The 26,896-nt window shown below is 54.1% G+C and overlaps 1 protein-coding gene across 1 annotated transcript in view; it reads left to right on the top strand.

Moving 5' to 3' along the window:
- CARMIL2 (capping protein regulator and myosin 1 linker 2) overlaps window positions 1-26,896 on the top strand; it is a 37,391-nt gene that overhangs the window by 1,714 nt on the left and 8,781 nt on the right. Inside the window, exons 2-30 of the mRNA XM_067302788.1 lie at window positions 867-958; window positions 1,520-1,570; window positions 2,003-2,062; window positions 4,295-4,416; window positions 4,705-4,802; window positions 6,102-6,172; window positions 7,046-7,119; window positions 8,544-8,619; window positions 8,708-8,796; window positions 9,630-9,724; window positions 10,161-10,247; window positions 10,720-10,829; window positions 11,381-11,458; window positions 11,868-11,944; window positions 12,098-12,202; window positions 12,558-12,627; window positions 12,900-12,981; window positions 17,130-17,226; window positions 17,609-17,666; window positions 17,835-18,007; window positions 18,891-18,959; window positions 19,926-20,019; window positions 20,094-20,189; window positions 20,716-20,844; window positions 22,454-22,567; window positions 22,869-23,044; window positions 23,751-23,838; window positions 24,337-24,468; window positions 25,319-25,385. Coding sequence (XP_067158889.1) covers window positions 867-958; window positions 1,520-1,570; window positions 2,003-2,062; window positions 4,295-4,416; window positions 4,705-4,802; window positions 6,102-6,172; window positions 7,046-7,119; window positions 8,544-8,619; window positions 8,708-8,796; window positions 9,630-9,724; window positions 10,161-10,247; window positions 10,720-10,829; window positions 11,381-11,458; window positions 11,868-11,944; window positions 12,098-12,202; window positions 12,558-12,627; window positions 12,900-12,981; window positions 17,130-17,226; window positions 17,609-17,666; window positions 17,835-18,007; window positions 18,891-18,959; window positions 19,926-20,019; window positions 20,094-20,189; window positions 20,716-20,844; window positions 22,454-22,567; window positions 22,869-23,044; window positions 23,751-23,838; window positions 24,337-24,468; window positions 25,319-25,385 — 2,730 coding nt within the window. The remainder of the gene's footprint in view (window positions 1-866; window positions 959-1,519; window positions 1,571-2,002; window positions 2,063-4,294; window positions 4,417-4,704; window positions 4,803-6,101; window positions 6,173-7,045; window positions 7,120-8,543; window positions 8,620-8,707; window positions 8,797-9,629; window positions 9,725-10,160; window positions 10,248-10,719; window positions 10,830-11,380; window positions 11,459-11,867; window positions 11,945-12,097; window positions 12,203-12,557; window positions 12,628-12,899; window positions 12,982-17,129; window positions 17,227-17,608; window positions 17,667-17,834; window positions 18,008-18,890; window positions 18,960-19,925; window positions 20,020-20,093; window positions 20,190-20,715; window positions 20,845-22,453; window positions 22,568-22,868; window positions 23,045-23,750; window positions 23,839-24,336; window positions 24,469-25,318; window positions 25,386-26,896) is intronic.

The following is a 26,896-nucleotide window of genomic DNA, read 5'->3' as shown; positions in this document are numbered from 1 at the left end:
TGCATAGCTTGTCTGAGAAGCTGTTAGGCACCAACAACTCAGTCTAATGCAGCCTCCAGCATTGCTGTGGAATCACGGAGAGCAAATGGTGCCATCAGTGTCTACCTTCAGATGTGGCTAGAGAAGAACTAATTCTTGGCAGTGTGGGGCTCAACTGGTTCATGTCTGTGAGGGAGAGTGTAATACCAAAACCAACCGCTTCCTTTCTGTAAGGCCACAAAGTAAAGAGCCTCTCCCCCAAGAGGGGTGAATGGCCAACATGAAATTCATTGCAAAGGACCTGTGCCTGGCGACAAGAGTGGTCAACTGGCCTCACACATGGGGATGCCACTGTGAACACAGGACAGAGCTGGGAGGTCAGGGCATGTAGCTGGTACCATATGGAAGTGCCTGGCACTGGCACATCATGGGGGAAATCCATTCTTGGCTCAGACATGATGAGGACCAGGCCTCTGCATCCCACCAGAGATAGGCTTGAAGAGTGCTTTGTGCCTTCAATCTGCGACAATTTGGTGGCAGATCACTGCTGCCTGGGGATGCCCACCCTTGGCAAGGAGGAGGTTTGTGTTGTGTCACAAGACTGTTGAGACCACTGCTGTGGTTTAGGAGAGCTGGAGCCATGCATGGACCTTCTCCTCAGATGGATATGCATGTCCAGATCCCATCCCTCTTCCCTTAGCCCTGAGCCCTCCCTCTTGGTGTGGGAGTGGGGAGCTCAGGCTGTGCTTGGGGGGTGGTCACAGAGGGATCATGGGCATGCTGTGCCATGCACCCTTCTGGACAGCAGATCACAGGCACATGGTAAAGGACAAAGTGCAACTCCTAGCTTCAGTCAGATCAGTTACACTGGACATTGGTCTTTTCAGAGGGCATCACTGCCTTCCTGGGGACGAAGAAGATCCTCTTGGTCAAGAGAGTCCAGCTGCTGGTGAAATCCAAGTACGACGACTACATCTTGGTATGTGCAGGGTCCAGCATTCCATCCCTTTGCTGTTAGCCTGAGCTTGACTGAGGTCCCGAACCCACAGTACGCAGAGGGATCAGTGTCTGCCTTGCTGAACTGTGCAATAGGGTGGTAAGCTAACCAGACACACAGCAAGGACTGCGGGGGGTGGTTAAACCCAACTGACAGGACAAATGGCATCACCAGAGGTGTGGAAGACCTTCATGCCTGTCTGGGTCTTCCCTGCCTGTGCAGGACTTGCAGGGCAGCATGCAGGGCCAGGCACGCACCTACCTCTCCTCCTGGCACAGGGTTGCTGCGCTCAGCTGGTGAACCATCAGTCACGGAGCTGGACGCCTTGCAGGGCAAGAACGGGATGGACCCTGCTGCAGGTTACAGACCGCATTATTTGAATTATCCAATAAGTTTTCCTGGCTCATGCTTTCCCCAGTTTCCCCAGGCAGCAGCTTAAGGGCTACAGTGGGGAACAAGCTATTGGTTGGGGGGGCTGGTCTGAACAGGATGGCAGCTCCTGTGTCACCCCAGTCCCCTGTCACCCTGGTTTCTCCTGCCTAGGTGCTGACCCCCTGGCGAGCCTACGTGCTGCAGGTGATTCTGCCAGTGAGGGTAAGTGTTGAGGTCCCTCTGCTCCATGGCAGACCCCCACTGCTCCCAGGATGACCTCGCTCACTGCCTTGGGTCATCAGCACCAGTGTGGGGCCAGGTGTCCTGCATGGTGGCCACGGGTAGCCTGAGTCAGGAGGTCTGCAGAGCTCCTGGGAGCAGGATTAGTCTGTGGGGCTTGCCCTCAGGATGCAGCAGCATCAAGGGCTGCATACGGCACATGGGGTAGGGTGGGACAGGCAGGAAAATGGGAGAGGGGGCTCAGATCAGGGCACTGGCAGTCAGGCTGAGGGTTTGGGAATGGAGGGCTCTGACCAAGTGCAGGGAGAAGCTGTGGCCAGGCACTGCCCTGGATCATGGGGCAGAGCCTGGAGTCCAGGGCGCTGACGCATCTCTGTCAGCTCTGTGGCTGATCCAGCCCTTCTCTCCCACTAGGTGCACAGCAGTTTCAGCTTTCTGGAGGTGCAGGAGATCACAGTGAGAGAGCCCAGCCTGGTGAGTGGCACCCATTGGGAAAGCCTCCCTGAGCAATTCCTGTGTGGGGCATGTCAGCACCTGGATTGCCAAGGCATGTTCTGCCCACCTCTCCTCATTAGAAACCCTGACCTGGAGCCTGCTGCAGGGTCTGGGGCAAGTCATTGCCCACTGTTTTACATTGGGGGTCACCATTGCTGAGCTTCAGGAGCTTCCCAGCGTATTTATCCCTTTGCCACCTCTAAAGAAATCCTCTTACGGCTTCACCCATGTTATCACCCTCATGAACCAGAGGTAAGGGGAGGCACTCAGGGGTGCTGAGAGGGGAATGAGGGTGTCTGCACCCACTCTCCTCCAGCATACCTGGCTGTGCATGCTGCAGAACCTCTACCGAGAGGTGGAGGCAGCTCCTACCTTCCTTGGCATTTGGGTGACACCTCCCGCTCATCAGGGACAAGGTGATAAACTGCAACTGGCTTACCCAAGCAAAGCCAAATTTAGCAGGAAGGTGTTTTAAACTCTTAATCCTCTTAACAGCAAGGCATGCATGCATGGTAGATATAGCAGTAGCAAACCATGAAGGAGAGGAAGGGAGTGTCCCAAATTGGACATGTCAGCTGAAGCCAAGGCTGCAGTCCCTGTTAACCTCTTGTCTTGCTTTTGGTCATTAAAGCACCGTCATCAGTGATAGCCCTGACTTGTAAATAGGGCTTCTGCTGCTTGACATTAGAGAGACAAACCTCTTAGGAGCAGGCTGCATATTTGAGCTGCGCTTTGCTTAGAGAGCTCAAGCAGGAGCGCAGAGTTAAAGAAGGAATAGGCAGAGAGAGCAGAAGAGGACGCCATGAGGCTTCAGACAGCATAGCGTCAGGGGGCTGGAAATGCCCAGTATGGGCTGGCAGCTTACACACAGGCTGTGAGATACAGAGGGGAAAGCTGCAGGGAGAGCCAGAGCCTCACATATCCTGGGAGGGGGTGTCAGGAGGAGAGGCACATCCTGAGGAGGTGTGCTCCCAGGATGCGAGCAGGGCCGAGTGATGTCAGGGACAGGACAGTGTCACCTGGGCACTTACAAGGAGCTGGAAAAACAGCTAACTTCAAATCATTGGCTTATCTCTGAGACCATCTGACTGGGCACAGACCCCTGAGGATATATGACAGCTCTAGTGGTTATTCACCTGCCAGTCTGAGCACCTGGCTGGGGCAGGCAGAGACCAGCCCCACTGTCACCCATGGATCCCTTGCTCTGAAAAGAAGCTCTATCTTTATGCTGCCCAAACAGATAATTGTCATCTCCCTCCTACATCTCAATCAGTGTGTAATTAAATCAGGGAATGTGTTGCCATGGGATTTTGTAGAAGCCAAAAGCTAATAAAGCATCAAAACCCAATGAGACAAATTCAGGGAGGAAACCTCCATCAGGGGCTGTTTCACAAAGCAAGCTGGCTGTGCCTTAGCTGGGAACAGGCAGACGCAGCAAGCCAGCTGCTTCTATACAACATTCCTGTCCACCACTTGCCCTAGAGATGGGATCCTGGGCAGGCAGTTGGCTACACAGACCCCAGACATTTCTGCTCTGCTGGCCCTACCATCTCCTCTGCTGCATCAGGGTTTTCCAGTTTTGCAGGGGCTCGCTGCAGGGGTGCAGGCAAAGAGGTTTGCTCTGCCAGGACAGCAAGTGGCAGAGCTAGTCTGGAGGCAGCTCTGAGGGTGGAGGGAGGTTTTGTTGAGGATGAGTGAGTTCAGGCACTGAAATCAATGCCAAATGGGGTCTGTCTTGGTCATTTCAATCCCTAAAGCTCTTGGCAAGAAAAGGGCAGGCCACTAGCTATGCTACTGTGTCTTTGAAAGCTAATCACTGGGGGACCATGAACTTTAAACCGGCGTCATCCTACAGTCACTGCTGGGGCTGCTGCAGGCAGAGGCTATTCTCTCCCTGACTGGTTGGGGCTGCTTTTGCATTACCTTCCTTTAATTCTGTGGGGGCGGGGGGGATGGGAGGAGGGTGTTAATGCCTCATTCTGGCACATGACAATATCTTTACTGTATTTCATCCTAAATTCCTGTTGCTCTCAGCCCTACCTCCACTTACAGCACTCTGGCTAGAATTATAACTGCAAAGGTTAGATGCATGCAATAAGACTGCAGCCCTTGCAGTGTTTGGCTGATTGCTGTCAGTGTCGTGTCTGCAGGTTTGGGGATGCTGCACATTGCCAGTTTTCTCAGATGTCTCCCATCCTTTGGCCTCTGCAGGTTGTCATAGAAACAGATACATCTTCTTATGCCTTCCGGCTTATGTCATTTGATGATTTGGAGCAAGTTGTCATCCATGTCACCATGTCACTTAAGAAGGTCTTTCCAGACTCGTCCCCTGGGTAAGGGTCCCCTAGTCCTCAGGGATGGTCATGTAGGAACTGAAGGGATCATGTCACCTTGGAGGAAACATCCTTTGCTCAGACAGAGCCAAAAAACAGGCTGGGTGTCCAACAGGGCCTTTTAATAGGAGGAAACCGTGCTGACGGAGGCCAAATATTCCTTGTTCCCTGATCACATCAGGAAGAATATTTCTGGTCACTCTCTGGGCCTGGTATATGGGTTATAGCTAAGCATATATTGGGATGTGGATGATTTTCTCCCAGCCTGCTCCCTGGTCCTTTCCCCAGAACACTGCTCAAGAATTCACCCCCCAACCTGTACGAGAGAATCCGAAGGATCACAGACTCCCTGGAGGAAATGTTGCAGAGCAACCAAGGACCCTGCGGTAAGTGTCACTCTCCCCGCACACACACCGGACGGGCAGGAGGGTTGGAGCACCTCAGAGATCTGTCACAGCCCAATATCCACCAACTCTAGCCACACAGTCATCACCAGTGTCTGGTTGTGGCCTCCCACATCTGGTGGCGAGGCAGCTCCTGCACTGTCTTATGTCTGTAGGAGCCCTGCTAGCAGGGTGCACTCTCCACCAGCAGACCCCATCTCACAGAGTAGGAATGAGGTGCACGGTGTGTGGGTGAGGAGCCCGTCTGGCAGGCTGGAGGGTTTGCAGCTTCCCAGAAAGGAGCAGGACAGCTGTATGGTGAGGATGCACAGTCACAGATGCATCTACCCATGAGGGTGCACAGCCATAGATGCTTCTATCTACCTAATGTGGTATTGCTGCAGCACCAAGCACTGCAACACCAAGCCTGGGTTCTAGCTGTTTGGAGTATGGACTTTAAAAGCTCCAGGGGTTTTAGTGGGAGAAGAGTTAGGGCAACATAAGCTGGAAAGAGGGGTGGTTGCTAAAAAGATGACTACGTGAACACAACCCTGGCATACCTCTGCTGTCACCATAGCAACACAACTTTCCTGGCATCTTATTTCTGAATTAGGGGGGTTGTTATAGCATGGAAATTGGATCCCAGGTAGCTCCCCAAGATTGTGGGGCTGTGGCACAGGTTTGGAGCTGAGATGTCTGTGGGCAAATTGGAAAAGCAGACTGTGCCCCAGCACCACAAATTAGGAAGAGCACAGGGAGCCATAATGAGGAGGCCACAGTGATGTGCTGTGGAGGGCTTCTGCCTGGCATTAGAGCTGTGATGTTTGCAGATGCAATAAGCTGGGGCCAGACGTAGAGGAGGCATGTGGGAAGAGCAGCACGCAGTCCAGCTGTAAGAGCCATGTCCAGGCAGGCTGGTGTGGCTTGGGTATGGTTTCCAGGGCAGGCTAAGCTCCACCCCTGCCATCCCAGTGCCTAATTTTACAATCCATGGCCAAAATCACTGTGTTTTTATGGAAACAAAACCTCCTAGTAAAAGGGTGCAGAGAGAGAACAGGCAATAAGGCACTAGGATTTCCTGCATGGATCAGGTGAAAGGAGCAGAATTATTGCCTCAGCCCGCTGATTTGTGCAGTCCCTTTTGGGATGGCAGTAGACCAAGAAGGACTCTGCAGCCCCTTTGAGGAGGGCAGGGAGAGCCTCTGCCTTCCCTTTTTGCTTTCTGCCTGCCCCAAACGTCTCCTTTGTGTTTCCTTGGGAAGGTCTGCTCACAGTGCCGTCAATACTGCCTTCTCTTTGCAGGTGGGTTTTCAGAGACATATGCTGCTTTATGTGATTACAATGGCTTTACCTTCCGTGAGGAGATCCAGTGGGTAAGCTGGTCCACCCCGCAGAAAGGAGACAATCACAGCAGCTTGTTGGAAGGGCAGGGCAGCGGGGTGCTTACTGGTGCCTCCACTCCACACTGCAGCCACACAGTCATCCCAGGCAGCAGAGGCATCCCGGGTGCTGGGAGTATCTTGGGGACCAGATACATCCCAAGGCTGGGAGTATCCCAAGGGCAAGGAGCATCCCAGCAGGATGGGAGGATCCCAGGGCTGGGAACATCCCAGGGCTGGGAACTACAGGTTTACGCTGCTTGAGTGTTCCCTTCTCTCTGATGGGGTGGAATGAAGTGCAAGAGGGGGATGAGATACCTTGGACCAGGAAGCTTCCCAGGCTGATGTATATGAAAAAACCCTGGAAATCCATGGTCCTGCTGGGTGTCTCCAGTGGAGAACAGCTGGTGACAGCACAGCTGGCCATGTTGGGACACAGCCACAGCAGGACAGGCTGTCCTCCTCCTCCTGTGGGACATCAGCTGACTTGAACCCACATCTTTCCAGGCCCCCGTCCCCAGCACAGAGGGGGTTCATTGGCTTCTTCTGGCCAATCCCTGTGGAAGGGGTCAGGGAGCCACTACAGCATGGGGAAGAGTTGCATCAGTATGGGACATGTGCTCTTACTACCTCTGTCCCTAGAGAGGTTTCAGGCTCTGGATTTAGGCATGAGGCTCCCAGCATCTGTCTAGGCTCTCGAGGGCTGTGGGAAATGGATTCTTGTGTGAGGGTCCCCGAGGAATCTGCCTCTGGGCAAAACGTAGCTCCTTCCATTGATGGCACAGCTTGCCAGGCATGCTGGCATATGCTGAAGCCCTTCCCTGGACCTGGCACTGAGCCCTGCCTGAGTGTCTGTCTGTCTGGCAGGATGTGGACAACATCTACCACAGCCAAGACTGCCGGGAGTTCAACCTACTGGATTTCAGCCACCTGGAGAGCCGGTGAGTCGTTCAGCCCCACCATGTTCGTCATGAAGGCAGGAGCGCACCACTCCTCAAGCACCCTGGCCATGCTGCCCTGCACGCAGGAGCTGGTGCATGGTGTGATGCTTCTCTGTTCTCTCGTTGGAGGTTTTTAATCTCTGCATGTGCTCCAAGGATAGTAGGTTTATACCCTGCTGGCTGCAGGCAGACATTTCCCCAGAAAAATACCCCAGTTAGAAGGGGAATTTCCTCTCAGAAACACCTCTGTCCCTCAGGGTGGCTGTCCCAAGAGGCCAGGGAGACTTTCCTATCCATTTTTAACATTTATATAACTCTGAGAACCAGTTAAGGAGGCGAAAACTGAAGGCCATGTCGGCCTTTCATGGCTTGTGCCTGTCAGGTGTTTCCCTATGCAAAGCAGGCAGCTCTGCTAACAGCTGCAAAAATTTGCATTTCTCTGTCTCCCTTCCAGGCTGCAGCCCTGCCAGTGCCCCAGATAGCTGTTATGGGGTTTTAACCTCGTAATGAGGCTGTAAGCTCAGGTTGTGCCCAGAGCACTACATTCAGGTTGCCCTAGCAGCTCTTCCCACCAGCAGGGGCCTCCAACCCCATCTATACTTATGTTTTTGGACACATCTAGATATATATAGACATATCCAGAGACGTGGCCTTAGAAAGAAGGAGTGAAGGCTTATCTGCAGGAGAAGGCAGCTGGCCAGGTTCTCATCTGCCAGCTGGGAAATAGTAAATTGAAGGTCTGGGCTTTTCGTTTTGGGGAACCGAAGATCTGTTTGTTGGTCCACCTGAATGGGGACATTTTTGGATATTTCTTTGGACCAGAAAGTCAAAAAGAAACTTTCTATTCAGTCAAGCACAACATGTGTTGTTCTTCAAATGAAGGTGAGTTCAAAACAAAAATGGACATTCTGATGGAGACATCCAAATTTTTGATTGATTTTCTTTTCCCTGGCGGGAACAATCTGGTAAAACTGAGTTCTATTTTTGAGGTGCTTTAAACTCACAGGCCTTCTCCAAAAATGCCTTGGCCTGACTGCTCAGTCCTGTTCTGGTGAACACTGTGTTTGTGCACCCTTGGCCATTTGTGGAGGTATGCCCTGGGGCAGTTGTGGCTGTACATACCAAAGCTGTTGTGGCTGTGCACCAGGACACAGTTGTGTTTGCATGCTCCAGGGTGGCTGTGTTTCTGCACCCTGTGGTGGCTGTGACTGTGCCCCCCAGGGTGGTTGTGGCAGCGCACCAGCAAGCAGTTGTGTGTATGTGCCCTGCGGAGGTTGTGTTTGTGCACTCCAGGGTGGTTGTGGCTGTGCACGCTGTGGTAGTTGTGTTTGTGCACCATGGGGTGATTGTGGCCCAACTGACTGCTTTGTCAGGCAGCCACCCACAGTCTGGCCCCTGACTGCCTTGTCCTTGTCACCCTGCAGAGACGTGGCACTGAGCGTTGCTGCCTTGTCCTTCAACCTGTGGTTCACAAAGCTCTACTGCAAGGACTTCAGACTGGTGAGTGTCCACCATGTGGCACAGGTCCTGGTGGAGCTGTGTCCCCTGGAGATGGCTGGGCTTTCAAAAAGGCTTTCTTTATCTGCAGAACCTGGAGATTTCAGAGCAACTCCTGTATATGCTCAGCAAATCAGTGACACTGGAGGAGCTGGTGCTGGAAAACAGTGGGCTAAAATCGTAAGGAAAAGTATTGCTTTTCTGAGGGTATTCTGTAATATCGATGCATCCTGGGCAGCACTAGATAATTGCCTCTGGTCAGCACAGGGAGCTTCCTCTATATTTCCTCCAGCTACTTTGCTGATTATGTCCCCAAAGTGTTAAAATAGCAAAAATTTTGGTCAAATTTGAGTCTATAGGTAAAATGTTTGAGCGATGTCAACCTGCATCTAACAAGACAAACTCCTGCCTTGTAAATCAGAGGAAGAGGGGGAATGCTTGTCCCTCGCAGGTGCTGAAGCATTGATTTGTGCTGGAGGCAGGGCTCGCACCTTCATTAATGTGGCTGAGGGATCTAAGGATGTCAGAGAGATTCCCACTTTAGGACTGTGGGGATCCTTAGTAAGGCCACTGAAACATTAACGTGCATACTGGCCCTGCAGCCTGCCCTGCGCAGGTAGAAGACATCATAACTGGACTGCCAGGGCTGCCAGGAGGGTGCAGGGCCCTGGCACAGTGCTAAGCAGGATCTTGACAGCCCTGCCCAGCTCACTTCGCATGCACGGTGCAGCGTAGTCCAGCTCACCCATATGCCAGGTCTAGGTGTCCCTGCAACCAGGGTGTTGATGCCACATAGCCTAGACAGTGTGAGAGCCCGCTGAGGCGCAGCATCCCCATAGCCTGGAGGCCAGCAGGCATGATGCAGCCTCGGCGAGGCTCTGCTTTTGGATGGAGCCTGGCTCCTGCACACTGGCAGGAGCCAGTGCCGTGTCCCCACAAGGCTGCAGGGTGGGCAGCCATGTCTCTCGATGGTGTCTGTACCTTTGTCAGACACATAGCCTTTCTCTCTGCAGTGAATTTGCTCAGAGGATGGCCCAGGCACTAAGCAGACATCCTGACTCTGTGCTACACACCATCAATCTTGCTGGCAACCAGCTGGAAGACAGAGGTACCCCACACCCCACTGTGCCAGGATGTGTTTAAGCTTATGTGAGCTGTTGTTTTTGTCCTGCCCTGGGACTTCCCTTCATCTCTTTCCCCAACTCTGCATCCCATTGGCAGCTGGGCAAAGGCAGGTCCCTGCCTGGAAGTGCTTGTGGGGAGCAGCAACAGGATTGGGCTGGCTCTGTTCTCAACCCCTAATTCCCTGTGCAGCCTGATGGCGAGTGTGTGGAGCAACCTGTGGCCTCCTTCTGCAGCTCCTGGCCCTTGACCTTTCCAGCACTTGCAAGGCAGCCCAAGCCACTCATTGGTATTGCCATGCCTGCAGCAAGCAGCTCAGAGAGCTGCCCTTGCTGCATGCACTGTGGGGACAATACCTGAGGGTGGTACAGACACCCATTTGTGCTGTCACGGCTGCTCAGGGCTTTCTACTCTTCCGTCAGGGATAATTGCCTTCAGCCAGCACTTTGAGAAGAGGCTCAAGGGCCTGCAGAGCCTCAACTTGGCCAGGACATCACTCACTGCTAAAGGTACAGCCCTGAGACCACATTCCCCCCTTCGGGTCCCAGTTGGGAGGCCAGGCACAGCAACTCCATCCACAGCATTCATGGCTCAAAGGGGCCAGGATGGCACCAAAGAAACTCCCAGAGGGGATGGCATGGGTGGACTGGGGGCTGCGTGCCCCTGACGAGGCATTTCAGAAGATGGCACACTCTGCCCAGAAACAGCCTCACCACTGGCTGTGAGTGAGATGTCTCCAAAAAGATGTTGCAAGGCCTGGCTGGGCATGGCATACCTGGGTGCACAGGGTGATGGTGAGGGGTGAGGAGAAGGAACAGTCCCTCAGGGATGCCATGGACAGGACACATTCGAGGACACGATGTCCTGCTGCCCTGAACATAGGAAATTGCCTCTTCCTCTGCTCCGCGGCTCTCCACAGTGCAGGGGTGGGCTCTGTCCAAGATCTGTGGGCATCTGTCTCTTTGGCCTCCCCCCAAGCAGGAATGAGCACATTATGCCAGGCCCTAGCAGCTAACAAAGCCATCGGCTCTTCCCTCCGGTACTTGGACCTCTCCGGAAACCCCAGCACCCTGGCCGTGGACGACACCAGCGTGAGTGCTATGGGCTGAGAAGGGTCAATGCTCTGACATTGTAGGCTAAACCGTCCCCTGCACACATGGGCACGCACTCCTTCCTCTGGTGGCCTTGCTGCTTCTATCAGAGGATTGGCAGGGCTGGCCTGGGTTCATTTAGAGGCTGATCTCTGCGTCATAGTGGCCCAGGCACTCAGAAGTGGCTATTGCTGGAGGGCCTGAAACCAAGGTGCTTGGCATCCCCAGCTGCATTTGGACAGGGGTGCTTGGCACACTGGAAGGTTGTGGCCTGCCTGAGAGTAGCTGTGGGACTCTGCTGGGGAGACACCTCCCTGTCCTCACGTGAGGATCAGAGATGGTATCTTGAGCAAGGAGACACCCTGGGGACCAAATGGTCCATGCATGGAGTGTGGGTCACTGTGTGATTCATCACCATCTTCTCTTCTTCCTAATTAGAAGGAAGGAGGTTGGCCAGGTTGGCTGGGATACTTGGGGAGTGGGGAGCCAGAGGGTACCCAGGGTGGATATCAGGGGTCCTGGGCGAGCTGCTGAGCCCTCTCTCCCCACAGAGTTTGCAGAGCCTCCTCTGCTGGTGCAGCTCACTCTCCCACCTCAGCCTGTCTGGCACTGACTGCTCTTTAGACACTGTGAGTACTCAAACAGAGGGACCCCAGACAGTGACCGGTGACTAGCTCCAGAAACTGTGCCACACCCCCACAGGTGTTCCCAACCCCCCCTACTTGCATCCTGTGTGGCATGGGGCTGCACAGGCCCACGGACAGGGGAACTGTGGGGGCAGAGGGGTATGATGGCAGCCAGCTCAGCAATGCACTGTTCTGCATTCCATGGACTGGGAGGCACCAGCTTCAGCAGGAGGAAGAAGGGAGCTGGGAGCAATGGTGGTAGCCGGCAGCCCCAGAATGAGCAGACCCCTGCCTTAGGGTCTCCCACACCGTCATCGCTGTCCCTTTTCTTGTCTGGCTCAGGTCTGGGGTGCATGAGGTGCCATGGCGCTAGCTGGGTCTTTGACATGTCTCAACTTATCCCCTCCTGCAGATCTTCGGAGCACTGGCTCATGGATGCTGCACCAGCCTTGTCCATCTGGATCTCTCCAAAAATGTATACTCACACAAGTAAGACCAGTGCATGAAAGGGAGGGAATCTTGTCCATGGCTCGTTATGGCCCAGTCGGCAGTGACTGCCTGGCATCTCCTGAGGCAGTGGGCAGCCAGTGCTGGCTACAGGCATGCACAGGGGATGATGCTATTTTGTGTCTTTCCTTTCAGAAGGGTGAAAGATGTCTCTCCCGCCATCAAGCAATTTTTCAGCAAGGCCTCTGCCCTCAGGCATGTCTCACTGGCAGGTACCAAGCTGCCTCCAGATGCTGTAAGGTAAGATGGCAGCAGCATGTTGGCAAGATGTCCAGCCACACAGAGTCCAGCTCTAGGGCCTGAGCCACCCCTGTTATCCCTGCAGAGGCTCAGCAGGGTGATGGAGAGGCTCTGGGTCTGCCAATGGGAGCAGATTATGGGTGAGCGTTGTCCAGTGGGACCTGACTTAGGGCTTTGCAGTTAGAGGGGGCTGGTGAGGATGTTGGATAGGGGTGGCAAAAGGCAGAGCTCTGCCTGCTGGGAAACAACCCTTTCCCTATCCCCCTTGTCCCACTCTGCAGCCCACAGAGGGTGCCCTACGGCAGACGGCTGGTACCCACACTGCTCTAGCCAATGGCTTTGGTGACTTTTCCAGGGCTTTGCTGCAAGGGCTGGCGTACAACAGTTGCATCAGTGACCTGCACCTGGATCTTAGCAGCTGTGAGGTGAGGGGGCAGCCTGTGCATGGCGAACACCCATGAGTTGTATGAGCCCAGGAGCGCTGGAGGCAGTCTCCAGCCAGGGTATCATATTGCATCCCTAGGAGTGTGTATCCCTGAGGCGGAGAGGCCATGGCAGGGTAGGCAGGGGCTCACTCCCATACGGGAAGGTCCAGCCCCTGTCCACCATGGGGCTGAGGTGACCTTCCTGACAGCAGGTTGCCATTTGCAGGGCTCGGCGCCTCCCCTTGTACTGATGTGTTTCTGTTTATTCCAAGCTGAGATCAGCAGGGGCCCAAGTCATCCAGGATCTCATCTCTGATGCCAATTCCGTCAGTGATCTGGATTTGTCTGACAACGGTAGGTCATTTTTTCCTCATCTGGAAGTGCAGTCTCCTCCATCTGTGGGCACGGTGTTCTGCCTCAGGGTGTGCAGCATCTCTTGAGCTTGTAGGAGTCCCCCAGGGAGATGGAGCAGCTTTGGATAGATGAGTAGAGTCACACCAGGCTGTCAGAGATGCTCTTGGCACTCTTGCACCATTGCTGACCTGTTCCCCTTGCCTGGCTGTGACTGCACAATATACTAGGCTCAGAGTGCACACACCTTGGGGTACCCACCTGGTGTCCAGAGCTTCGGCTCAGCAGAGTGCTGTGAAATCTCCCACCCTGAACTAGGGCTGTGCCTGCTGTGCTTGCCTGCATCTTGATCACACTGCTTAACACAAAATTAGACTGTGCTCATCAGCTATAAAAGTCCTTCCTTAGCAGCAGCCACAGCACTACAGGCTGCACGAGCATCTAAGCAAAAGGTTTGGTGGGCAAAGTACAAAAGGACAACCAAATCATGCCAGTGTTTCACAAGGATGTGGGTACCCAAACACCTGGAGTGGATTCCTCCCAGACAAATTATCACTTCATTGGGCTTTTTGGCTATCTATCTACCCTAAAAACAAAACCTGCATGCCTTCCCCAAGACAGGAAAGCCTTACATGTGCTCTTCTCCCCCACAATGTTCTCCTTCCTGCTGTCCAGCAGTCTCTTAATGCGCCAGACCTCTTCCATCATCTTTCATCATTGCATCTAATTCTGGCCAGTGATGGTGACCCTCACCCCTCATGTCCATAGCATTCCTCCATGTGCAGGTTTGGCCACTTGTAATTTCAAGCGTGTTGGTATCAGCAACTTTGGTCCTATGTTAAAAATATGTACGAGTGCTCATTTTCCGTGTACCCACTGCAGCTTAATTCCTGCACTTTATCAGAATCAGTTAGTTAAATGGCAAAATTATTGGGGAAATATGTATCCAGAAGTCAGTGCTGGGCTTCAAAAATGGCAACTGGGTTAGCTGGACACTTGGTGGAGCCAAGGCAGTGTTGGGCCTGTGTGGCGCTGGCTCTTTCTGTGCTCGCTGCCAGGCCTACAGAGAGTCAAGTGGGATTACTCCAGTGTTTCTTTAAACACTCTGGGGAGATCAAGCATGCCTTGGCTCACCAGCTAATTTTGTCATGTGGTGCAGGGCATCTCACCAAATGTGGACATACCCAAGTCCATGGTCTCTGATGGGATGCACCCACCAGTGTTGAGGGAACTGACTGATATCATTGCAAGGCCACTCTCAATCATCTTTGAAAGGTCATGGTGATCAGGAGAGGTATCTGAGAACTGGAAGAAAGCAAATGTCACTCCAGTCTTCAAAAAGGGCAAGAAGGAGGGAACTACAGGCCAGTCAGCTTCTCCTCCATCCCTGGAAAGGTGATGGAGCAGCTAATCCTGACTACCATTTCCAAGCATTGTGAAGGATAAGAAGGTGATCATGAGTAGTCAGCATGGCTTCACAAAGGGGAAATCACGCTTAAGCAACCTGAAAGCCTTCTATGATGGATTGACCGGCTGTGTAGATGAGGGGAGAGCAGTGGATGTTGTCTGCCTTGACTTCAGCAAGGCTTTTGACACTGTCTCCCATAACATCCTCATAGGCAAGCTGATGAAGTGCAGGCTAGATGAGCAGCCAGAGAGGTGGACTGAAAACTGGCTGAACGGCAGAGCTCAGAGGGTTGCGATCAGTGGTGTAAAGTCTAGTTGGAGGCCTGTAGCTAGCAGTGTCCCCCAGGGGTCAATACTAGATCCAACCCTGCTCAACTTACTCATTGATGACCTAGATGAAGGGACAGAGTGCACCCTCAGCAAGTTTGCTGCTGACTCGAAACTGGGAGAAGTGGCTGATGCACCAGAAGGCCGTGCTGCCATTCAGAGGGACCTCGACAGGCTGGAGAGAGAGGCAGAGAGGAACCTCATGAAGTTCAACAAAGGGGAGTGGAGAGAGAATGCACCCAGGGAGAAATAACCGCATGTTCCAGTACCGGCTGGGGACTGACCAGCTGGAGAGTAGCCCTGCAGACAAGGACCTGGGAGTCTGGTGGACAATAAGTTGACCATGCACCAGCAATGTGCTTTTGTGGCAAAGAAGGCCAATGGTTCTGTGATTCTGTGGGGGAGCTGACTGGGTTCTCTGCACCACAGCTGCTTTGGCTGGCGCAGGGGATGACTCTGGAGGTGATGCCCGTGCAGGAGCTGCAGCTTCTGGGAGCCCAGCTGCAGGGCAGGTACTCTGAGCCTTCAGCTCCTCAGGCAGCTATCCTTTAAGCAGAGCGGGTAACCATGACCCAGGCTCTTTTCCAGCATTGGCCAGGGCTTATGTGTACCCCACTATCACTAAGAGAGGGGCAATCCTTCTCCATCTGTGCTGGGGAACTGGATGGATCCAGTCAAGCCTCAGCCGAAGACAGCATCTTCATCACAGGACATGGGACAAATTCTTTGGCCACTGTCCTCTCTTGTCTCAGAATCTGTGTAATTCTCATTTCACATCTCTCTTGGCACAAACTTCTTCAGTTCACTTAATTCAAAGTAATCTAACATTGCAAGCTCAGGTTTTGCAGTTAGGCAAAATGTTTAAAAGCCCTGTCTGGGCTGAAACTCTTTCAAACCCTCCACAGCAGCTCCCTGCCCCCATCTAACTTTATCCTGCTGCAGCCTCTGAAGCCACAGGGCTGCAAGAGAGCAATCCTACTTATTGCAAACATCAGTTCTGCTGCCTTTTTAATTCCACCTGCAAGTCCTTAGAACATCTTAAACTGGCCTCACAAAGATCTCACAGTAGATCATTCAGTGCCTCTATAGCTGGATCACTCTAGGAAAGCTGATGTGTTCTGCAGTCATTCAGAAACTTGTGCAAAATCAGCTCATGGTTTCCCTGACTCACAAATGCTCCAAAAGCTTGCTGCCTTCCAAAAAAAATCTCTGGCCAACCTTTTCCAAAATGTAGTTTTATTTTGCCTTTCCCCAAACAGCAACTCTGTGCTGGAGGTACAGTGAGTGCGTAAGAGCTGTGTGCAGTCCAGTGGTCCTCCAGCTAATACCTCAGCACCACAGACTTCGTAGTGTTCGCTTAATAACAACAGTCATTTGCTCCATTGTGCTCCAGTTAAAAGTTAAAAAAAGGAGAGGGAAAGACATATGCCCCTAAAACATTGGCCATGGCCAGTGCAGTACCAGTTTTGCAAAGATCAAGCAGGTCTTACAGTATTTTTGCACACCACCCATTTCTTTGCCATGTTGGAGACTGCTGGTTGCATGGAGGATGATGATGCCAGGGAGGGCCCTCCCCTGGCCACAGCTTCATCATTCTGTGTGTGTAGAGGCAGTCAAGGACAAGTCTGTGGTAGTGGGCTGGGAGAAAACTCCTCTTGGAGTTCTGTCCTCTTGGGCTTTGCCCGGCAGGTCTTGGGTGCCTCTTGCTCTGGGACAGTGGAGCAATGGGGTGAGAGATCCCTGCCCAGATCCCTGTGCAGCAGCAGGGCTGTAAGCCATGTTCCAGCCCCTTGGGAACCTGCTGACCTCCTCTGCAGCCTCTGGGGTTCGCCAGCCCTTTGGAGTCCTGCTGACCTCCTTCCCAGTTTCTGGGGCTCACCAGAGTGGGAGCGTGAGGATGCTCTGTGTTTTGCTGTGGAAAGGATATAACCTTTGCTTGCTGAATTTTCTTGGGAAAGCTGCAGCCATGGGGATGGAGGTGCAGGCATCCACTGCAGGAAGGATGTCTGGGTGCCTCCTGGAGGAGGGCTGAGGGGAGAAGGCAGCAGAAAGCAAGCCCCTCTTTAGCCCCATAAGTGCTCCCTGCAGCTCAGCATAGCCTTGCCACCCCAGTTCCAAAAAGCAAGACTTTCACAGAGGCTACTTGTTTGTTGGGTGAGACTCCTCACAGCCCCTGGCTCTACCCTCCCCCTCAGGGGCAGATGAATAGGTCTTTGCCCTCCATGGGGGAGCCATGAAGAGGAGGAAAAGGTTCAGGATCTGCCTGGGGTGCCCCTCTGCCATCCTGCTGTGGCAGCATGGCAGCTCTGTGGGTCATCCTTGGTGGGCCACACACAACCACCTTGGTCCAGCATTGGTGGTCTGAACCGCTCAGAGCATCCTACTGGGTGTCTCATCACTGCACTCATCTCTCACAGGTTTTGACTCTGATATGGTGACCCTGGTGCTGTCCATTGGCAGAAGCAAGTCCATTAGGCATGTCTCCTTGGGGAAAAACTTTAACATCAAATCCAAGTAAGTGAAACCCGTGGCACTTTGTCCCCAGGCCAGGGGCTGCCCTAGCACCACGTGCCCACCTCACTTCTCTCTCTCCATCTGAGCCCTGGGCTGGCTGGGAATGCCAGGGATTGCCTTATTTTCCTCAGAGGCCTGCCTGCTCTAATGTATCAAGGACTCATGGGGGGACTGTCACCTGCTCCTGACCCAGTCCTTGCTGGAATGCAGGCATCACAGACAGGTTGTAGCCTCTTGAAATGTGGGTAGGAAGCAGGCAGGAGGCTGACAAGTGTCTGGTGTCTTGGGGCAAATGTGGGAGGATTGAACTTTGCCAGCTGTCCATGCTGCTCTGGGGGAAGTGGTGCTGGGATGCATGTGTAACTATCTGCCTCTCCTGCAGAGACGGGCTGGTGGATGTCCTGCACCGCATTGTCCAGATCACCCAAGAAGATGACTGTGTAAGTATTTCCTGCTGTACCAGCGGCCTTTACCTGCCCCAGCCATCCCACCTATGCCCTGCCTCTCATCAACTGCCATGACTCCAGGGCTCTGTGCAGACTCTGCTCTGGAGATGCTGTCCAGTTTGGCACGACAAACACATCTCTCCCTCCTTTTCCCCCTTCCAGGCTCTCCAGTCCCTGTCGGTGGCTGAGTCGCGCCTCAAGCTGGGAACCAACGTCCTGCTCAGTGCCCTGGGCAGTAACACCAGCCTCATTGCTCTGGACATCAGCGGCAATGCCATGGGAGACACTGGTGCTAAGATGCTAGCCAAAGCCCTGCAAATCAACACGAAACTCAGGTAGCATGGGGCCACGTGTCCCTCTCCCTGTGGGCCTCCTTCCCACATTGTGCCAGGTGGTCTCAACACGACAGTCCACGTTGTGATGCTGATGCCACTGAAGGAGGCTTATTGTGGCTCCTTGTGACCGCAGCTGCAACCCCGGCCATTCCCAGTGAGCAGCTGGATGCTGTGACCATATCTCACTCTCATGCCAGCCAGCTGCTGGTGCTCTCACATGACATGTAAAGGGCAAGAGAGTAGTTAAATCTCTTCCCCTGCAGGGCAGTGCCACACCAGCACTTTCCAGCTCTTTTCCAGGCTCCCATGCAGCCCAGGATGCTGGAGCTGGAGCCTTGTGGTCACTGTTCATCCATGCTTTGTCATCAGTGCCCCAGGCAGAGATGGCAGAGAGCTGTTTCCAGTCCCTAAAATGTCAATTTTTACCAAATTCTGCCTGAAAAGGAAAGGCAGGGGTTTCTGCAGGGGACAGAGAGTTGGGAAGCGTCTCTCAGCTGGAGATGTTCCTCTGTGGGACCTCTGCCCCTGCCAGCAGAGTGATGCCTGTCTGAGTAAGGCTGTCCTGCCCTGCACGCCCTCCAGACATCCAGCTACTTTGCAGCTCTCTGCAGGGGACAAGTTTAGCTTTTGAATCATGAAGTTAAGATTTTTAACCCCATTTCCCTGCCTCCTGGTGTGTGGGGTCAGTTTGGCTGAGGCTTCCTGGCACCCAGCAGGACAGGCATGGCTTGGCATGGCCCTGCTGGTTCCTGGCAGCCAGATGCCCGCCCTCCATGCCAGCTATCAGTCCCTGCCTGGGAAGCAGGTTGGTGTCCCACTTGGTGAGCTGACATGGGCTGCTGTGTTGGTCTGGAGAGGGCTTCACTCTCTTCCCTCTTTGCAGGACCGTAGTTTGGGACAGGAACAACACAACTGGCCATGGACTCCTGGAGGTGGCTCAAGCCTTGGAGAGGTAGAGAAGGGGCAGCTTGGTTGTCCTGCCCTGCTACTACCATGCACAAGAGACTCTAGCACCAGGACATCACCACCCCCCCCCCCCCAAAAAAAAAATGTTCCCATCACTGTTTCCACCAAATGCAGCAAGTGCATCTCACACAGAGCCAGCGGGTTGGAAACAGGGTCTGGTGGAGTTTCCACACAGTGGGGTCACTACATGACCCTGGCCTTGCAGCCAGCAAAGCAACCCACTTGTTGACATCATCTTCATTAGTGATCTCTGTTGCTGCAGAGCTCCAGGGCTGGCTGTGGCCCACATTTCCCCCTTCCAGCACCATGCATCACTTAAGAGGATGGAGGGACAAGTTTTACAGCCAGAGGGAAAAGTGTTGCTCCTAACCTGCGGTACCCACAAGAGCTGAGAGCCTGCATCAGGAGTGCCGGGGCTCTGTATCCCAACCCAGCACAGAGTTTTCTCACTCTGAACCATACCAAAGTCAGCCCATGGTGAGCACAGTGTGATCTGCTCAGGTGTAGGTTGCTTTTTGTGGGGACCTGGCACTCCACTCCCTCCTGTCCACGAAAGATGGAAAAAAATTTTTCACCTATTGAGACCACTGTGGGCTCTGACACATGGCCACCCAGATGCGCAGGGAGGTCAACACCATATGGACTCCAGCGGTTTGAGCTGAGAGGGCTTCAGTCAGAGTGGCCAGAGAGTGCAGATGGGCAGCCACTGTGAACCTGTGGGGGTTTGCTCACTGCTCGAGCTCAGCCATCCCCACAAGCCCTGGAAACTACATTATGTCAGCAGGGAAATGCTTTCCCCATGCACATGTTTCATGGCGGGGCTAAAACCATGAGACTGATGTGCCAGGGTCTCTGCCACTGCAAGGCAGGAGATGCCATGTAGATGCTTGCCTGCAGTAAAGGTGCTGGCAATGCCACTGTCCCGCTGCTCACCTGTGCCATTGCCTCACAGGAACTACACCCTGAAGTCTATGCCCCTGCCAATGAATGATGTGGTGCAGGCATATCGGAGCAATCCTGAGAAAACAGAGGAGGCAGTGCACAAGGTGGGTCCGGGGTCTGGGAGACCTGGGCTGGGATGCAAAAGATGCTTCCTCACGGGGCTATTTACATGCTGCAGATCCAGTCCTGCCTGACAAGGAACCAAATGCGGCGCACGCTGCCCACACAAACCTTCCGGCTGCAGCAGGGCATCCTGACCACCTCTTCTGAACAGGCAAGTACATGAAACTGCCACGTCCGGCTGTACAGTCAGCTGCTCTGCTCCAGCATGAGTAATCTTGGCTAATGCAGGCCATCAAAGCAGACCTCTGGCCAGCTCACGCTGACTCTTGCAAGCAGCACAGACCCCTTTTCGCTTTTTCTGAGCCCAAGACAGAGAGGGCCATGAAGAAGAGAGCAGGGCTGGGCAGGAAGAAATGCAGCTGAGATACCCAGGGAACCATCCTGGCTTCATCCTTGTGCTTTGCACAGATGGGTGTTGAGATATCTCACTGCTCATCCTCCCCTGCACAGTATGCTGCCATCTTCATGTGCTCAACACATGCTTGCAAGAAAATCCCTGCTGTCCAGCATCCCTGGTCACTAGGCGGGGAAGACCTTGTGGACAGTTACCTGCATGTGCTCCTACTGCCCAGCTGGGCAGCACCCATGTGTCCTTCTCCTGGGAAATCACAGAGAGGACAGAGACTTGCAGTACTGCTCAGGCATCGGTGCATGACAGCATCTCCTCTGTGCTCCAGATGGTGAACGAAATCTGCCTCAGCGTGCAGAAGCATGTTGACATCCTGAGTTCCTGCCTTGGCAGGGAGGTGGAGGCCGACATCCTCTTTGCAGAGGAAGCCATCAGGAATGCCAACCTTTCTGTCAGTGTAAGTCTGCTGCACTCCAGGAAAACTGGGGTCACCTTCCCTCTGCCTTGCCTTTCTGCCGTGGGGAAAAAAAACGCTCAACTCATGGGGCTTAAATCCAAGATCAAAGCAGTTTTTTGATTTATTAATGGCATATTTAACTAGCAAGCAATGAATTTTCAAGATTGGTATCATCAGTGCAACAGATATACATCACATTACTAAACACTTATAAAATGTTAAAAAAGAGCTGCAAATTTTTGAAACCCCTTCTATAACAAATCCCAAAATGTTCTAATCCACATACACGCAGATACACACAGTTGTGTGCACCCCCCCCCCCCCAGGAACTGTGGGTTACAACCGCACCCCCCTCTTCGGGCAGGAAAGTCACCTGTTGCACCACCCTCCTTTGGGAGTTGTGGATGCTCTGACTTTGGGCCCGCTTGTGCTGCTCCTTACAATCTTCTGATGCCCACACTGATGATACCCCCCCCCCTTCCCCCAGACCAGATCCCTCCTTGGGGATCCCCATACCCTCAGCCCCATTGGCTGGATGCAGCCTCCCACAACGTGATGGGGAGAATGTTCCACCAGTCTGTGATGTTGGTGGGGCCACTCCTGGCAGTGTTAGATTCTGTTGGACTGCCGCTGTTCCTATTTCTCTCTCCCGATTACACATTCTCCTTCTTCTTCTATACTTCTTTTCAAGCTGCCACTTTTTTTTTTTTTCTGAAGTCTCTTGGCAACCCCCTGGTTACTGTTTAATACAGCTGATGGGCATCTTCCTCCTTAGTGTTATCACTTACCATCTCATCAACTGCTGTTGCAGGGGAGAGGTATGATTCCCTCCACACACCTGAGCCTGTGCCCCCATCCCAAGCCTGGCACTATGTCCTTGTCCCTGTGTGGCAATTGTCTCTATATGAGCCGGCAAGGCCAAAAGCCATGGTGCCTCCCTTGCCCCACTGGGCTTTCCCAAGTGACACACTGCATCTCTCCATCCCAGTGTGAGGGAAAATTTGCACAAACCTATGAGCAGTTTGTGAGAGACTGGAGATGCAGGGAGCAGCTGGGGGACAGAATTTCCTTGAGGCTGTACCAGAAAGGATTTGCATTGGGTGTTTCGGGGACAGAACTGCTTCAGATACAGACCATCACAACAGCTTGCTTGCAAGGGGCTGGCACTGACTTTACAACTTACAGAAAGTGGGACCTTACAGGGTGGGGGATGCTACTGCAGACGGGGAGAGGCCAAGTCTTCTGGTAGCACCTGGAGGCTATACCATGGTGAGGATGCTCTGCAGGGACCTGGTGCTGTTTTCCAAATCTTGGGGACAAATGGTTGTGCATGATGAGTACGCATCCCTGCAACAGAGTGAGAAAGAGGTTGCTCATCAGCTTCCTGGTTTACGGAAGGCCTCTAGTGAGATTTAACTTAAGAAGACAGTGCTGATGTTGCAGAGGTGCCGGAAGGGATAGGAAAAGATAGACAGTGAGAGAGCAGATTGGCTGGGCACAACAGGAGAAGGAGGGCCAATGGACCAGGACTGTGCTTGCCATACATGGCCAAGCAGAGTACAGAAAATTTGCTATGGGCTGATCCACACTTTCTCTCCTCCCCTTGCAGATTTTGCCTCTGTTGTATGAAGCAGGAAACACTCCATACCAGAATGGCAAGCTGCAGCATAAGATGGAATGTCTCACAGAGGAAGCATCACAGGCCTGCGGCCGGGAAATCCAGGTGGGTGCCTGCTGGGAGCTGCTGCAGCAAGCAGGGAGCCACCAGTGGCATGGGACGCTTGTCAGCCTCAGTCCTGAAGCCCCAGATGCAGGGACTGCCCTGCCAAAGGGATGCCAGCTGCTCTGAGCCTGACACACAGTGTGCTCCAGTAGTGCATGTACTGCACCCCTTCCATCACCTCCATCACCCAGGTCCCCCCTGTACACAACAGCTCCTGAGACAAATAGGAAAACATTGAATTCTGATAGAAAAAATGCAGAAAATTCCCTTTTCCTCCCCCTAACTTCTGGGTCTGCCACAGGCAATCATGCAGGCAGTGCTGGACACAGTGCACAGCCTGTGCCCGGCCATGGTACAGAAGAGAGGAGTCAGGGACCAGCTGGTCAATGCAATGTCAGAGCGCATCTACCTCCAGGACCACCTCAACCTCAGTTCCGTCCTGGACCAGATGGTCACCGATGTCTTCAGCAAGCTAAAGTGGGTGACATGACTTTTTCCTTTTTTGCTCAGCTGTACATTTGAGGGGCTGCTGCACAGCTGCCTCTCTCCCATGGGGCAGCTCCAGGTCAGAGCCACCCCACGTGGCTGTGCTGCCAGGGAGAGTGTGGGGCAGAGGGACCTGGCTGCTGCTTTGGCTTCACTTCCCAACTTGATCGAGCTCAGACCTACTGCCACGAGTCCCTGGGGAGCTGGAAAGTCCTGGGTCAGGGGGGAGTGAGAGGTGATGTTCATTTAGACACATTCTCACTGCTGAGAAAGGGGAGTCCTGAGCATTGGAGGGGAGGTGCTTGGCATCCTCGGTCCCTGCCAGGGCACGGCCAGCACCTGCTCCAGGTCCTACTCCCTGCATGGGGAGCAGGGATGGGTGCACATGTCTGGCCAGCAAGTTGCCTGGGCACGTCCTCCTTGACATGTCTCCAGCAGCACGGCCGTCCCCTGGCTGAGCCTCCAGTTCCCCAGCAGGGCTCTGCAAAGAGATTGCACTCCAGGGTCACCTGTGCCCTCTCAGCTCCTGGCAGAGCCAGGCCCAAGGCTTGGGGGGGCCTATGGCTACCCAGCTCAATCTCTCCTTACCCACACGTCTCTCACTGAAAATGAAGACACCTATGCTGGCCACCCTTGCTGGGCTGAGGCAGGGCTGCTTTGTCCGTGCTAGCTCTGACATCCCTCTCTCTGGTCCCAGTGAAATCAAGCTGTCTGTCACAGCGGCTGTGGCTGACTGCATTGTGGATGCTGTGCTGGGAGACCTGACTGTTGCCCAGTGCAAGCTGGTGAGTGCCAGAGGGTGCCAGCCTTTGTGGGTCGTGATGGGGATGTGGGGTGGGTGTCTGAGTATGCTGGTGTTGCCCAGGCACCAGCCAACACAGTGACTGCAGATTTGCTGTCCGGAAAGCAGGACAATTTCCACTCAGGCTGCTTTTCCTCCCAGGTAATCCTCTCCCACGGTTGTCATGGCAGAATTAACCCTGTACAGCTCCTCACCACCCCAGAGTGAGGTCCAGGAGCTGCCCCATGGCAGGAAATGTTGGCAGAGGGGTGCCAGGAGGAAGCCGGGAGGAAGCCGCCAATGTCCCAGAGCTCTCTGGATGAGGCAGGAGCAGGGCAGCTGCACCAGGGCACAGCCAGGGCTGGCAGCTGGCTAATCAATCAGCCCTAAATCCGCTCACAAATCCCAGGCACAGGAATGGAGCAGAGTAGCACAGCGTGCACAGGGCGGCCGAGTGCACTTCAGCCAAGGGAATGATTTAAGCACTTCCTCATGATTTTAGGCAGAGAGCCTTCCCAAGCACGGGCTGGACCTCCCATCACTGCAGCTGGAGTCTGTTGAAGATGATGCCGCCGTGCCAATGAGGGGCAGAAATCCTCTGGATATAGCTGAGAAAGGCTTTGCTGCGGAAGAGGTAGGGCTCAGCTCCCTGCTCGGCTGTGCTGTGCTGGTGTCTGGGCTACCGGAGGGGTCAGTGACATCAGGAGCCATCAGGCCTGACGGCAGGCGGTGGCTGGAGGACCCAAGCCCGCCGCTACATGATACCCACACTATAGGCCTTTTATTCACCTTGCCGGCTGAAACTAGTTAGAGAGCTGTACTTAGACACCAGCCTCTCTGGGCTTGAGCCGGTTTGCACAGCACGCACAGCTCCCCCAGACACCTGTGCCAGCTTAAGGCCAGGTCAGCACTAAGGCAATTAGCCCGGCCAAGAAACGGGTCCATTAGCCTGCCTGCCTGTGCTGCCAGCCTGCTTGCTGAGAGCTGCCGCCAGCTCTGCCTGTCTTACTGGCACCCCCAGCCACAGTAGTTGTGCCCCACTGTGCCCTGGCACTGTCTCAGGGCCTCACACAGGCTCTCCAAACAGCTTTTTGCCTCCAGATCTAGCATCCCACACACATCACTGGGAAAATGGCTGGAAAACCATCTGATTCAGCAGGGTCAGCACCTAGGATAGTTTAGTTAGGTGCTGAAGATGAACTGGACCAAGAAGAGGGGATGCAGCCCTGGGGATTTAGAGGCATCAGAGGGGTTGCAACAGGCACAGGACCAAAGATGGATGGGTCTGGCTGCCACGGGGAAGGCAGGACACTGCTCACTGCAGCCAGCTTTCCAGTGCAAAGGTAGCCAGCGTCAAGGCTGTGGGTAGTTCCCAGACAGTGCTCATCCATGGTGGCCTCTGTCTACCTCCGTCCTGTTGGTGGCTGGGCAGCGAGAGCATTGCTGGATTTGCGAGCAGGCTCTTTCTCCTTCTCTCTCTGCAGTACAAGATGGCTCTACGGAGGAAAAACAAGCATTTCAGGAGCATTCGGCCCACGCCAACCATGAGAAGTAAGGCTGCCGCACAGTTGTCTCTGCTTCTGTGTCCTGGTTTGGTGTTCATCCATTATGGTCTGGAACAGCAAGCTGCTTGCGTGCCATTTCCTTACTGTCAGGGCATCGCAGTGGCAGGGGGTTCACACCTCACACCAGGGGTGCATGCTATTCGTTCGGGGGCTGCCGCGCAGGGCCTTTGCAACGGTGCTACAGACCCTGGGGAGCTGAGAGCAGACTTCCAGTGCCAGCAGGCCCCGCATCAGGCACTCTGCTGACAGCGATGTGGGGAAGGGCTGGCCTTTTTTGCCCTGGGTTTTGAGCTGGACGGGATCCAGATATCCTGCTGCCTCAGGAAAGGATGGAAAGTTTGTGGCTGACTCTGAGGCTTCAGAGCAGCATGCCTCTAGTAGGGCCATCTCCCTGCACCATGTTGGAGACCACTCCTGAGGACTGAGCATTGCTGAGCCACCCAAAACATCCAGGGGCTGTGATGTAAGTCCTCAGGATCCCAACATGGCAGAGGAGGGTTTGCCTGAGACTGTTCCTAGGGCTGCAAACCTGCAGGGAGGCTGCCCAGAGGGAGCAGTGCTGAGTTGTCCTGGGCTTTTCTGCAGCTGGTTTTATCCCACAAAGCCCTGCGTGCACGGGCTGGCTGGGGACGCCTGGAGCAGGATCTGGGGAGGCCCAAGGAAAATGGCCAGCTTTTTGGTGACTTTTCTCTTTCGGGACTTTGGCAGTGATGCTTGTTTGGCATTGGGATCTGAGGCTTGAGCAGAAGCAGCGTTCATACTAGACCTGAGTGCCTCACATCCAGATATCCATGTGCCTGCCCTGGATGCAGAGGACCCCTGACATCCACTGAGCCTGGCCGTGTCCTCATCCCCCCCTGCCAGGTTACATGTAATCAGTGTAACCAAACAGCCTGAGAAGCCGTCTGCTGGGCAGGTGATGGCTCAGGCAGTGCATGTGAGGTGGGGACAGTCCCAGGCCAAATCCCTGGCTGCACATTGATCTGTCTTCCTGAAGTGCTGATGGTTGCCCTCAGTCTGGTGTGTTGGGGCTCTGCTGTGCTATGTGTGGTACGAAACCAAGCGCACCTTTGGTAGCTCATAGTCCTTCTGCAAGCTGGGCTAGGCCTGGCATAGCCCGTGCTGCTCTCCCACTGCCTCGGTGTAGGCCTGTGAGGGGTTTGGGCTCCGTCTTTGGACTTGTCTGTAGGGGACTTGCGTCACTCCCCCACAGCATCCCACACACTCAGCCTTGCCAGCTGTGTGCAAAAAACCTCCTGGAGACCTTGCTATGTTGCGAGAACAGCAAGATCTGGCCCCGAATGAGCTGCAAAGCTGTTGCCCAAGGCTGACGCGCAAGCTCTCCCCGCCGTCAGCAGCATTCGCACGAACCGTGGAGCAGCCGCCCGGCTCCACTCCCCTCCCCTTCGCGTGGTGCAGCGAGCGCGCCGCGTAGCGCCACTAAACCTCCGCATCGCTGCAAGGGGGCTAAGGCTGCCGCGGCAGGGAGGTCTGCGC

Source organism: Apteryx mantelli, chromosome 10 (genome assembly GCF_036417845.1).
Source record: "Apteryx mantelli isolate bAptMan1 chromosome 10, bAptMan1.hap1, whole genome shotgun sequence".
NCBI lineage: Eukaryota > Metazoa > Chordata > Aves > Apterygiformes > Apterygidae > Apteryx > Apteryx mantelli.
The sequence above is the reverse complement of the archived record's forward strand: the minus strand, read 5'-3'. Positions and strand labels throughout refer to the sequence as shown.